Below are 13,483 nucleotides of genomic sequence, written 5' to 3'. Positions count from 1 at the left end.
AGATAAAAGTTAAGAGATATTAAATGACTGAAGTATTTTAGACAGGCTATTCTATCCCGGACGTTTTTTTTTTCTTAGGCCAAGGTATATCATAATGGCTACAATGTTTACAACTTGTGTGAATCGTTCTCTCTGCCATGAGTTACCACTTGCACTTTTAATCTAGACTATAGACCATTATATACATTATAATTTTTTTATTATATTATATCCTTATTCTGTGCCATTTAGATGAAATTTAACTTTAAAAAATTTATTCTTAATATTGAAATTTTTCTGAAACTCCTTTTTAATGACTAACCAATACTATATTTAAAAAAGACTTTAAAGGGTTCTAGTTTACTGTGCAGGACCTATGACGTTGAAATAGAATACATTAATTACTTGCTATGTCTTTGTTCGGGACAAACGGTTTAACAAGGACAATACTTACTAGGTGATAACAACGGTTAGTGCAACTACCAGCTCCTGGGCAACTATAAGGCTATCACAGAAGTCAATAGATGTCTCCGAGTAAAACAATTGACAATTATATCACCACACACGCTCTCAACGTAACCTAGCCTTATAGGAAACTAGATTAGATTTTATAGAATTACCCAATACTTATAAAGAGCAATTCAATAGATATCTTGATTGTAATTCCTTATACATATTTTTCTTATATTGCAGGTTCAGTACAACTAATACTTATAAATGCCTATTACTTTAAGATTATTATTAGAAGGAATATAGTATAATCCCCTTAGCCACCATGAGATTTATTACACCGACTTTGTGAACGAAGGATAAATTTCTCAGTCGTACTTCTTCAATTAAACGCCATGTACATTTCTAAGTGACAATGAAGGAGTGATCAACATTTACCTTTTTTTAGTTTGTAATTTTTTGTTATAGATCGGCCTTTCTTAATGAAAATGACTGTAGTATTTGTCGTGATTGTGATATATTGAATTAAAGCCTAGTATTTGTTCTATTTCATCGAATTACCTTACCAACACGTGCTTCGGTTAATCATGCGCTTTCTCCATCCAACAAAGCCTTTATATTCCCCAGATGATTTCTGGTTTACGTAGGTATATTTATAAACCTAGATTATAGAGATTATACTATAATTATAGAAAATAATTAAATTAAAGTATTTTTAAACTTAACAACTGATATAATATAAAATAAAGTATATAACATAATAAAATTCGTATTTTTATTTATGATTTTATATATGAGTTTAACTACAATGAAATCAATGTGCAATTTTCTCTTAGAAATATTTTTAAAATGTCTTTCATTCGTTGAGATTATAACTAACAATACAAAAAATTGTTTATCAAATGGAATTAATATTAAGCTAGTCAGTTCTTTAACTGTTAAATATTAATTTGCTTAATAACTAAATGATTTTATATTCCGTTTTTTTATCTTTAATAAATATTCACAATAAAATTCATGTTTCGCATGAAATGATATCATTATAACATCACATTAAATTCACTTTTTTAACAATTAAAATATTTGTAAAAATAAGCTGCCGCTACTACTAAGAGTAAATAATGCATAAATGCAAAATTTTCATTTAAAGAATTTATTCCTTAAGTTATTGCATTTTTAATAGAAAATATTTGAACATGTATAGCTGGGCTTAAAAACCAGAAATCTCTGCGTTCCATTTTAATTTAAATATATTTATGTGTTCGACGGTATTTGCTTTCGGTTAAGTTCCAGTTCGAAACCCTGACTCTACTTCTGATTATATACTTCAATGATGTGAAATATTGCAATATTATTTACCCATAGAAGTAAATGAATATATTTTAATTGTTAACGTTTGGCACTCCTTAAAAATAATATATGAATTTAAAGTATAAATGCAAGGAATGATATAAACATTCTTAATATAATAATTAGTTTTGGTTATTTGACTAATTTCTCAAGTTGAATTAGTCAAATCCAAAATCATATAAATTCAATTACTGCACTTACAGCTCAAAAGTTGGCAACATTAAATTGCTACGGCATTTAAATCGTAATACTTAATAACTGTATAACTTAATACAAAACTACAAAAACAAATAAAAATATAAAAATTAAAAATGAATTATTATAAACTACACAAAATGCGATATAATGATATAAAATATATGGAAGAACATAAAAGGAAGTCTTGTTTGTAAAACATACATACTTTAAAAGCTTATGTACATAAATAACTTAAATTATTAGTGGGATTGCGTAGATGACACTTTTACTTAGTTTAAAAAAGTTTCTTCTGCTTTTGAGCAGTTTCTGTTGTAGCAACAATTCATCTTTCTTTTTTTTTTCAACGTTCAACTAATTTAAACGTTGCTGAAATCTTTTCAAATTGCACACGACTGTAATTTCACTTAAACGAATCATTAAACATTAATCATCATTCAACAATCAATATTCAATATTCACTATTCAATAAAATCAGTCAACTAATCAGTAACGCCTAAATGAACTAATTGTTGCATGCAACGCTGCAAATAAGTTGGATCGGGAAACATATTGAATTGCGTTTTGTGATCAACACTATTCCAAATAACAACATCTTCACGACCTGTGGTTACAGAACGCCCAATTGAGAAAAGTAAACGCCTATCAAAGGCTATTTTAAGAAATCGTAGTACTTTACGTCCTAGAGGACAATCCGGTAAATAGCAAATGCGTGGAAAACCAACAGCGAAAAATGCGCGCCCAGGATGAGGATGTTCCTCAGTTTGCACACCAGAAACGATGCTATAAAGAAATATTTCAAGTAAATACATAAATAAATAAATATTATGATATTTATACTTACTCATAAACAATTTGTATTGTGTTCTGTCCTTCATGCCCTGGCAAACTTTTGCTCAATATTGTCCATGACATTGTTCCTATTGGTTGGTTTCCTACCTTTTCACCGTAAACTATCCCACAAACGGGGCATTCAATAAAGAGATTCTGCGAAAGAAAAGTTATTTATAATAAGTTTGTAAGTAAATAATATGTATTATTTTGAAACTTCTCCTATTCGTATAATAATAAGGTAATAATAGAAAATAATTAATAATTATTTAATGATATGAAAATAATATATATGAAAATAATATTCAAATAATATTAAAACGAACAGCATAAAATAAATAAATAATAATAAAATAATAATACAATTATAATTATGATTGCAATTATATTGCAATATTAAATAATAATAGTCAAAATAATAATAAATAATAAAAAAAATAATAAAAATATAATAAAAAAAAATATTAAAAATAATAAAAAAAAATATTAAAAATAATAATAAACAAATAATTAAAAAAATTTAATACAAAGGTAAACCAAATAAAAATATAAAAGTGTAATATATAAAAATAATTGCAAAAAATATATATAAATAATAAAAAAATATATATAAAAAAAATATAAAAATATATATAAAAATAATAATAAAAAAGTATATAAAAAAATTATATAAAAAAAATATGTAAAAAAAATATATAAAAAAATTATATATAAATAATATTAAAAAAATAATACAATAATAATGATCATATGAATAATAATGATGAATGAATAATAATGATGAATGAATAATAATGATGAATGAATAATAAAATAATTTAAAAAAATAAAATTTTTATTATTAAGTAGGAAATGAAATAGATCGAGAATAAGTTGGTCTATTATGCAAACCCATCAGTTATTTTAACCGATCCATAGGATTTAAACGAGTCGGAAGATCTTTGAAGTTATTACCAAATTCGCATCTAACTATGATTAATTTTTTTATCCGAAGTTCTTCTTCTCAACAAATTCTTAAATTTACTAAAAAGACAGATATTATCAGGAATCTTTTAAATAAAACAGATAATGTCTTAAATCCCTATATTAAATATCAGAAAGCAAGAAAAACAGAACCTAGAACAGAAATAGATAAATGCCATTTCCCACTTTCCTTTTGGCGCAGAGCTTTGACAGAATTATATGATATATAAACATAATATACTATAACATACAACGCAGTACAATACATAATATAATGGAGTGCATAATTTAATATAATAAACTACCTTTCCTACCTTGTTTAATTCATTTTGTTGTGCAATAATCATGCCATTAAGACACTGTAGGTGCATTAAATGTTGACAACGGCTTAACGCTATAGCAGGATTTTGCGCATTATGGACAAGTTCTTCCATACACATGGGGCATGGCTGTGCATTTGGCCACATTGGTGGTTCAACAACCTTAACAAAACGTGATATCATATCACTCGCAGGATCAATACCAACTATCGAGCCTGGAACTGGTTGTTGTGTATGATTTCGTTTCGAGGAATTACTACGAGAACTATGATGCGGTGGTAAAGGTGGCGGTGCCGGTGCACGATCACTAAGAGATGTTGGTGGTAATGATGGTACAAACACTTCATCACTACCAAGCGAACAATCGAGTAGATCATTTACTGATATGGCAAAGTTTCGACTTCGTAAACTCTCTTTACTTTCATGGCTGAGATAGGTGGAAACGGTATCAACACTAGGACGTCGATTTGATTTCATACTGTTACTATCAGTATCGGAAGCTCGTGTACGTGAACGTGATCGATGAGAACCTAAACGGCTACTACGTAAAGATTGCAGTGAACCCTCCGAGCAACGACTGTGATGGCTGCTCATTGAAGAGGTAAGCATGGATTTTGTGTGAGAAAATGGTTGTAAGTGATTTGCAATAGTATTGCGATTTACTGTTGAGGATGAAGATGGAGCTGCATTAGAGTGCTTAGTACTGCTGCCGAATATGTTGAGATTATTAAAAATTTGTCTGAGATTAGTAGCGGTTATTTCACCAGATTTTTTTTGCGTTTTACGCTGTGCAACAGATTGCAACTGTTGTGCTGAAGATGAAGTACTTGGTAACAAGTGGTGTTGACGATTGTCGTGTGGTGCGTTTAAAGGAATTCGTTGTAATTGTTTGCAGTCATGTGATTTGTTAGGTAATTTGGGCAGTGTATTGTTGCGTTTTTGATTATATTCGCTATAATTATTTGCTGAAATTAAAATTTTATGTTTAAAAAAAAATATGTTACATTTTGCTTAGAACAATAAATCAAAACAAAAAAATATTTACCATTCATTTGTTGTGCTTGTTGTGGTGTTAATTTAACCAAAGGATAAGGAGCTTGTTGTGTACGACGTATGCTGCGCATAGCACCATCAGGTTGACGTGTTTGAGTTAAATTACAAAAATTTATTATATAAGGCAGTCCATTATTTGTGTGGCACAAATTTAAAGTTTGTTCACCCTAAAATTTTGAAATACACATTTTAATTTATATGATATATTTGACTTAGCTTATAGTTACCTTCGCCCAGGCATCCTCTATTATGCATTGTACATGCATATTATATGTATGCCAGTCATTACCATTCGCCCCTGCCCACTCCCATTTAGTACCTTTGCCTGCCGGTGAGCTTGGAGAATAATACATGCGCCTTACACCTATAGTTGAATTGCCAGAATTTTCTTCCGACTCTTGTGTCATAGTGCGTACATTAACATAGTATTGTTCCAGTGACGGATCAGCATCACTCAACAGCACTCGAGTTAATTTTTTTACATGCGCACGCTCCAAGTGCTGAGATACAGCAGGACTATAGGGCAGCCATTTACCACCACGAGATTCATACTCCCATACTACCACCGCATGCGTGGTCGGTGGATTACATATACCATTTAGATTGGCGTTAGTTCCATTGTGGCTTGCCATCGCGACCTATGCGTACCCGTTCTCAACACACTGCACTTGCGCAGTTCAATATTTTACGTTTTCACTCGTTCATTTTATTAAATAATTATTAATTTATTATTTGAAACTGGAATACCAATAAACACGATGCAATTTACTTCCACTTGTTAATTGATAATATGCAACGAATATCCAACACAAAATAAACAAAAAAAATAAAAATGGTGGAACGGTGGTGGTTGTTAATTTTTATTGGACCAGATATTTTACACCATTATTTTCGTTATACCCTATAGCGTTTTATTTATAAATAATTTGGATGATTTTTTTTTACAATTTGGAATTTACAGAGATCAAAATAAACAGAATTTTCACAAGCAAATTAACAGTTAACAAGCCACAAATCCAAATTACACTTGTCTTCTCACACTGTAATCGAAAAGCAACGTAAAGAGGAACGTCAAGTGCGATCATGAATTTTAGGATTGCCACTCAATATCATTGCAAACGCCAAAGAAAATGCAATATATATTGTTAAATAAATTTTATATATAATAATCGCTAAACTATTATTTTGTAGAAACATTAATTTATTTAATTATTTACTAAATCATAAAAGAATTTAATAATATAAAAGAATATTAGATCAACATATTCTGATGCTGCAATAAATTATGATCGTTGGAAAATCAATATAAAAATTTTGTACTTTAGGCTGTGTGCGAGTTCGAGTACATTGATGATAAATTCAGGGAAATAGTAAATTATGTCGGTATGGCAGCGAATGTTGGTATTTACCAGAATTTCGAGTAGGGTGAATTAGTTAAAAAATAGGTAAATTATTTGTGCCATTGTGAAAATTTTATAAAATGTTTTATAAATAACTTTGAAAACTTTTAACCAAAAACAATACAAATGCAGTGCAAAAAATCCTTAGGAAATTTCAATTTACTTTACCTCAATTTATTTAAACTCTCACACGACCTTATGGTTATTCTTTAATGCAATTTTACAATTCATGTTTAAAAAAGCAACCTTAGAATAGATCCGGTCAAAAAATATATAAGGGACAGAGCTCTGAAGCTTTATGCGAAAACCGACAGGCCGCCCTACTTAGCACTGTCTAATCTCAAGTAATCAGTAACCGCAAGGGGCGGTACGCAGATCTTAGATCAATCAGTGAATAATCACGAAGATTATGAGGAATACTCAAATTAGTCAGTGAGATGAGTGGGACTCTGCGGAAACCGCCCAGCCATCATAGAGTAAAAGTGCTCAGATGCACTAATTCGTAAAAGGATCAACATAAGACTATTTTGTACTAATTTTTAAAAGTAGCATCATAAAATTTTATTTTAATTTTTCATATCTATATTATAGGTAACATACTAAATATTTTATATAAGTTTATAACAATATATAAATATAAATTAAATTTAAATTTGTCCATTTTTTCAACTTTTTTTCATAAAAAACTTTATTCACGCAATTATATTTTTTAATCATTTTACAGATTTTCACATAAGGTGGTCAATATTACACATCTGTATAATATGGTTATATTAAAAAAGTATACAAGTCATTAAACTATAATTATATTAAAATTTATTTTAATGTTTTATATTATTATTAATTTATATAAACAATTCCAATTAAAAAATAAACATTTAACATACTTGTCACCTAAAATAGCAGCAGATGTCGCTTTGCGCATGTTGACATTTGCATGACATACTTTTCATTTCCGTTTGCTCAACTCCTTTACCTTTTTGACAGGCAGACATTAAAGCAGCTCTTTTTTCGGGCCGCATAAATATCTGCTTTTATTTACTACATCTCCAAATAAAAACTTATTAAAATGGTTGTTAAGAAGGTAAAGTTAATATCGAAGTGCAAGTTTAGATTTATGTGAAATATTTACGTGCAAAAACACAACAAACTTTTTTGTGTTTAGCCGTGAAATCGTCGCATATTTTGATTTTGTTTATAAGTGAATTTCGACAAAAAGTAATTAATTTGTGAATCTTTACTATTTTTAGCCCAGGCCAAAGAAGAAGCCAGTAACCAAGAAGGTTGCCCCTGCACCATTGGCAGTTAAGAAGCCAGTAGTAAAGAAAGTTGTAAATCAACTTTTCGAAAAGAGGCCCAAAAATTTTGGCATCGGTAAGAAATGAACTTGCAATTCATATCACACAAAAATTAAAAACTATTTTAATTGCATTTTAGGTCAAAATGTGCAACCTAAACGTGATTTGTCCCGCTTTGTTAGATGGCCAAAATACATTCGCATTCAACGTCAAAAGGCTGTTTTGCAGAAACGCTTGAAGGTGCCACCACCAATTCATCAATTCACTCAAACACTTGACAAAACAACAGCTGTCAAGATGTTCAAGCTGTTAGAAAAGTATCGTCCAGAATCAGCACTTGCTAAGAAACAACGTTTGAAGAAAATTGCTGAAGCCAAATCTAAGGGCAAGGATGTGCAACCCAAGAAGAAGCCATCATTTGTACGCTCTGGCACCAACACAGTAACCAAATTGGTTGAACAAAAGAAAGCGCAATTAGTTGTCATTGCTCATGACGTCGATCCATTAGAGGTTAGTATATTATAATAATATTGTTTTGGAACATATCAGTGAATGGTGCTTTTACTATGATGTCGAATTTCTTCAACTGAAATTACTGCAGTAATACTTAACAGTAATACTTTCTTGTGGCAACTTGACGTACTGATACATAACTAATTAAATATACAAATATTTACATTGTATAAGTTAATAATATTGTTTTTTTTTTTTTATCTTTTAGTTGGTACTTTTCTTGCCTGCTCTCTGCCGTAAAATGGGAGTTCCATACTGCATCGTTAAGGGCAAAGCACGTTTGGGTCTTTTGGTACGTCGTAAGACTTGTACGACCTTAGCTTTAACCAATGTTGAGGCTAATGACAAGGCTAACTTCAGCAAAATCTTAGAAGTCATCAAGACCAACTACAACGATCGTCATGATGAAATCCGTAAACACTGGGGTGGTGGTCTGTTGGGCTCAAAGAGTTTGGCACGTATCGCTAAGTTGGAACGCGCGAAAGCACGTGAATTGGCACAGAAACAAGGCTAAGCTTAAGTTAAGCTTTACGTTTTGTTTTTATATTTTAACAATAGAAGTGGATTATAAATGAAAAATATCAAATAAAATTGATAATCTTAAATAAAAATCCTAAACAAAATTTTTAAATGATTAATTTTGTGTTAAACAGTGATTGAGTGAGGAGTTTTAATACACTTGAAAAAATGTTGTGTAGTTCATGATATTTATCTGTTTAATGTTTATGTTAGGAAGTGGTTTATTATTTGTTCAACTTTAGACTTTTAAATAATTAATATATACAAAACTGAACAAAGCATTAATATTAAAAATATTAATATTAAATTAATATTAAAAATTAAAAAGCATTATTATTAAAATAGAGATTAAATTTAATTTTTGTGAAGTTATTGGGTGTAAATTGCTCTACTTGCATCAGCACCAAAACTTGGTCATTAAATGGATGTTTACATTAGCAAACGACATTTAACAAATTATTAAACTTCTGGGTAAATTTGAATTGACTCTTGAAATTTGTTAATTCTAAAAAACTAATGAATCTTATAAATAAGAAGAGACGAGGTTTGACTACTTTTCTTTAAAATAAAAAATATGCTGCCTGCTTCAAGAAACGAATTCAGTGCTTTAAACTTTTATCCGAAAGAAGAAATACTCTTCTGGTTTTCTGGTATCAAAACCAATTTAATTTAATAGTCTATAATATGACTTTATTCAGTTTTTCTACTATTAAATTAAATGATTTGGATTTTAGAGTAAATTGGTTAGATGAAATTTGATTGAATAGGTCAAAATGCAAATGCTTTGCGAGCATCAAATAACTAGTAATCTGTGGAGAATGGAATGAGAAGTTCAAAAATATGGACTTCTATAGCAAAAATTCCTCCATTTTCCGCGAATTTGTCACAGTGATATACGTTGTGGACTAGGCAAAAGCATAACTGAAACTTCAAAATCAATGTGTCCATAATTGAAACAGCGAATTATAGAAGAAAGAAAAGGATTCGTTTATCTATTCTGTGGGTGTTTTCTTTCTAAAGTAACTAAATGGTTTGATAGTAGACATTGCTTAAGTAAATGGTTCTCTCCCTAAGTAAACAAAAAAACGCAATTTAAATCTCAAAACTGACTTAAGTTTAAATTAAGTCAGCAAAATTGATGACTTAAGTATGTATTAAGTTAGCAAAGTTCAATACTTAAGCTTAACTTACGTCATGATGAGTGACGTGATTTACGACTTCGAAATCGGTCCTTAGTATTGATTAATTATTTTGAGTTGAGAATTAATCAACTTAAAGTCATGCTCAAGAACGTTAAAACGCTAATCTGAGAACATTTATATTATTATTATTTCCATACTCTATTAGGAGTATGGAGTATACTTCTACTTCTCGTTGTTTATATTTGTTTGGTGCGTTATTCTAGATCTCACATGAGAACGTTCACTTTTTCATATAGATGGACATTTGTGTATGTTTCATTTAAGGTATATATAAATTTCGATGTTATACGGTAATGTCATATAAAGTTTCATATATCACTAGTTGACAGGATTTAAACGATTTGTTATAGTTTTCATATGTTTATTTTACACATATAAAAGCAAAATTGTAGGTTAAGTTTGGTTACTGTGGCAGCCAGTCCAATTGAACAAGTTACATAGACTTTATGGGCCATTTTGATACTATATATAGACACATTTTCTCCCTTTACTTTGTATTGATAAAATATACATAGTTAGGTTTGGTTAGCTCGCTGTACCGGCCTTGTGCCTAAGATAAAATATAGTTAGTAGTTAATAGATAACAATGCTATTTCATTTATATATCAATACTTATTTAATGTTATTAATATTTAACAAAAAAGATTATGTGAACACAACACATTATTAATGTTTTTATTTTAAACAATTGTTTTATATGTAAAATTTGCCTTATCGATGTTTTTTTCTGAGAATATCTTCCTCAGAGCACATTATTATAACAAAAGGTTAATATTATTGGATTCGTTGAAATAGATGCTTATCTGAATGTTTTAATAAAGAACGGCTAACTTATTAATAATGAGTAAGACTTAAAAAGTTTTTATTAAAAATTTTTATATATATAAAAAAAAAATTAAATGGCTAGAAACTTACGGCGATGATTGTTATAGTTGTCTAACTGTCGCAAGACATATATATCAGATTTTATTTATCCGCTTATTCAAACATGGTGTTGATTTTTATTTATAATTTCTAAAAATATTGAAATATTTTAATAATCTAACATCATAATAATTTCTAATTTATGGTCTGATTTATAAAAAACTTTTAGTTTGATTTTTTTAAATGTGTTTTAGTTAAATTCAATTTTAATCTTATTAAGTGGTTTCAATATACCCTATTCATAAATGTTTCGTAAACCTCTCATAACTATAAAGTAATATATTTGATATTCTTAATATTTTAATTATTAATATTTCACTGTAGTTCAAATGTTTGAAAGCGCCATCTCTTGATTAAAAATTAAAACGTATACAAAATTTTCTACAGCAATGCAACACTGCATAAGTATTTGCAATGCAAGTCTTAACCAGTTATCGATTAATTGATCTAAAATGTGCCTTCATTAGTTTTTGATTCTGTCTTGAGTAAAAAAGTTGTGTTTTTGTTGCAGGTTCCTAAAATAAATACTGAAAATATTTGTTAATTAGCACAACAAATAAAATAATAATAGTGTGTGTTATATATGTGATAATGTTCTATAACTGAGCTAAAGTGCTAATGGTCTAAAAAGTTTGAATAAATTTTACAGCGGTGCTTGAATTAGGAAGTAGAAGAAAAAAAGTAAAATCGGTCGTGGGCAGTGCATCAATTCGTTCGATATTTGCCTAGGTGGCGTTTTGGTTGCAATTTTACTTGCATCGCGGGGGGGAATAGTTATGAAAGGTGGCAAGGGTATTGAATGTAAACTAGACAAGTAATAAAAAGGGTGCAACACACTGCACCCATAAAGAGCATCCGTTGTAGCATCATTGCGTTTGTGTAGGAGGGGAGTGAAATTTACAAATATAATATACAAAACAAGAAGCAAATCAGTGGAAAGCAGTGGCCTTGTAACAAGAGCTCTTTTACGTTACATATTTACATATGGATACATACCTTTTATGTAGCACATAATGTTGCACTCAAGGAAATGTGAAATACAATAAATGGACTTGAAAATATATTTTAGTACCAGTAAATTATATAAATCACATATATCATATATATTTACATATATATATAAATACATTTTCAATGTATCTGACTGGAATTAAAATTAACTTAGTGCAAACAAATAGAAATTAAAATAAAAAATATAAAAAAATTAAAATATATAGAAAATGAGTGTGTTTAATGATTTTCAACGTTTATGGATGCAAAGATTTCCACAAAGCTCCTTATCGGATGCTTGGGAGCAAGATGTACGTGCCAGTCTTGAGAGGCACAAACAAAAAATTTCCGAACTTACAAAAGAGTTAGAACAGGAAACTCTTTATGTTGAATACTTGGAACGCTTATTATCCGATGTGGAGAAGTTTAGAGAGTCTGGAGGTGATCCTACATCATTGTTTGAAGCAGCGACTACAACAGCAACATCGCCGCAGCAGTTGCCAAGCGAAGAAGATTCGAGTAGCGAACAATCCGGAGATGCTTTAGCCAATAATGTAAGTGGTGAAAATTTCTATGCATGTCCACTCTGTTTACGGTTGAGCTAAATATGAAATATTATATCATTTAGTAGAATAGGTTTTGTGGTATACAATTTATTTTAATTGAATATAATAATTGTAAATTAGTTTGAACTGTTGAGTTGGACTATGTCGTCTATTCCGTTGAATGTTGTTGGAAAAAATGTAGACTAAAATTCATAAAAAATGTTTCCAGTTTTTGCTTTCAAATGTTAAAGGAATTCATTGTTATGATCTAATAGCTTTAAAATTCAATTTCAAAAACATTGTTTCTATCAATTTATATAAATAAAATCTGTTAGAAAGTTAACAGTTACACATAATAATATAGTAAATAGTTGCCAAAAGAAAGCAAAAAAAGAGGGAGAAAGCTTGAATCTAGGCACTTTGAGGTTAGGGGCAAGAAAATTTCCTCTCATAACCCTTGATACTGAAAGTTTTTTAAATAGGACTGTGTAGTGTTTTTCGAATTGAATTCCAAACAGTTTCAATGAGAAGGGAACTATAAAGGATAAAATGACAAGTATTACAAAAATAATGATGTCTTGATATGCCTGGAAATCAAGCATATATAATGTTTATAACATTTAACCAATGGTATAGGATAGAAAAGGAAAGAGAGTGGAAAGTGATATGTGAGAATGACGGTAATATATTCATGATAAAAAAAGCTTCCTGGGAAGCTAAAAACTTTTTTAGGAGTTTTTCAAAGAATTAACTTGTTTTCATACGCTAATCATCAATTGTGGGGTATGCTTTTTAAAGTTTCCAGATGTACTTCAAAAAATTAAGCTATTTTCTTACTCTAATCTTCCTTTAAAAGGCACACTTTTACACTTCCATTGAGGAAGATTTATTGCTTTTCTCACTTTTTCAGTTGTACTTCAAAAAATTTAATTTTTTACTCTAATCTTCCAT

At 29.4% G+C, this 13,483-nt stretch overlaps 2 protein-coding genes across 2 annotated transcripts; one reads left to right on the top strand and one right to left on the bottom strand.

The window, feature by feature from the left end:
* Positions 1–2,121: 2,121 nt before the first annotated feature.
* Positions 2,122–6,174, bottom strand: LOC119670357 (protein deltex-like). Its single transcript, XM_038080584.1, has 5 exons — positions 5,369–6,174; positions 5,134–5,308; positions 4,083–5,053; positions 2,819–2,961; positions 2,122–2,757 (listed from the first exon to the last, which is right to left on the bottom strand). The coding sequence occupies exons 1-5, from the start codon at positions 5,771–5,773 to the stop codon at positions 2,457–2,459; spliced, it is 1,995 nt and encodes a 664-aa protein (XP_037936512.1). The 5' UTR covers positions 5,774–6,174; the 3' UTR covers positions 2,122–2,456.
* Positions 6,175–7,501: 1,327 nt separating this feature from the next.
* On the top strand, positions 7,502–8,913 carry LOC119670356 (60S ribosomal protein L7a). The gene is made up of 4 exons (XM_038080583.1): positions 7,502–7,625; positions 7,792–7,915; positions 7,979–8,349; positions 8,561–8,913. The coding sequence occupies exons 1-4, from the start codon at positions 7,611–7,613 to the stop codon at positions 8,864–8,866; spliced, it is 816 nt and encodes a 271-aa protein (XP_037936511.1). The 5' UTR covers positions 7,502–7,610; the 3' UTR covers positions 8,867–8,913.
* Positions 8,914–13,483: the final 4,570 nt, after the last annotated feature.

The sequence above is a fragment of the Teleopsis dalmanni genome, chromosome 1 (assembly GCF_002237135.1).
Source record: "Teleopsis dalmanni isolate 2A chromosome 1, ASM223713v2, whole genome shotgun sequence".
Lineage (NCBI taxonomy): Eukaryota > Metazoa > Arthropoda > Insecta > Diptera > Diopsidae > Teleopsis > Teleopsis dalmanni.
Note: the sequence above shows the minus strand (reverse complement) of the source record. Positions and strands in the feature narration are given on the sequence as shown.

Bases quoted from the DNA above. Each gene is read 5' to 3' on its own strand.
- LOC119670357 (XM_038080584.1), bottom strand. From the start codon at position 5,773: ATGGCAAGCCACAATGGAACTAACGCCAATCTAAATGGTATATGTAAT. The intron at 5,309-5,368 runs GTAACTATAAGC...TCAAAATTTTAG, and splicing joins TAGAGGATGCCTGGGCGAAG to GGTGAACAAACTTTAAATTT. The intron at 2,962-4,082 runs GTAGGAAAGGTA...TTTCTTTCGCAG, and splicing joins AACAAAATGAATTAAACAAG to AATCTCTTTATTGAATGCCC.
- LOC119670356 (XM_038080583.1), top strand. The intron at 7,916-7,978 runs GTAAGAAATGAA...ATTGCATTTTAG, and splicing joins GCCCAAAAATTTTGGCATCG to GTCAAAATGTGCAACCTAAA. The intron at 8,350-8,560 runs GTTAGTATATTA...TTTATCTTTTAG, and splicing joins ATGACGTCGATCCATTAGAG to TTGGTACTTTTCTTGCCTGC.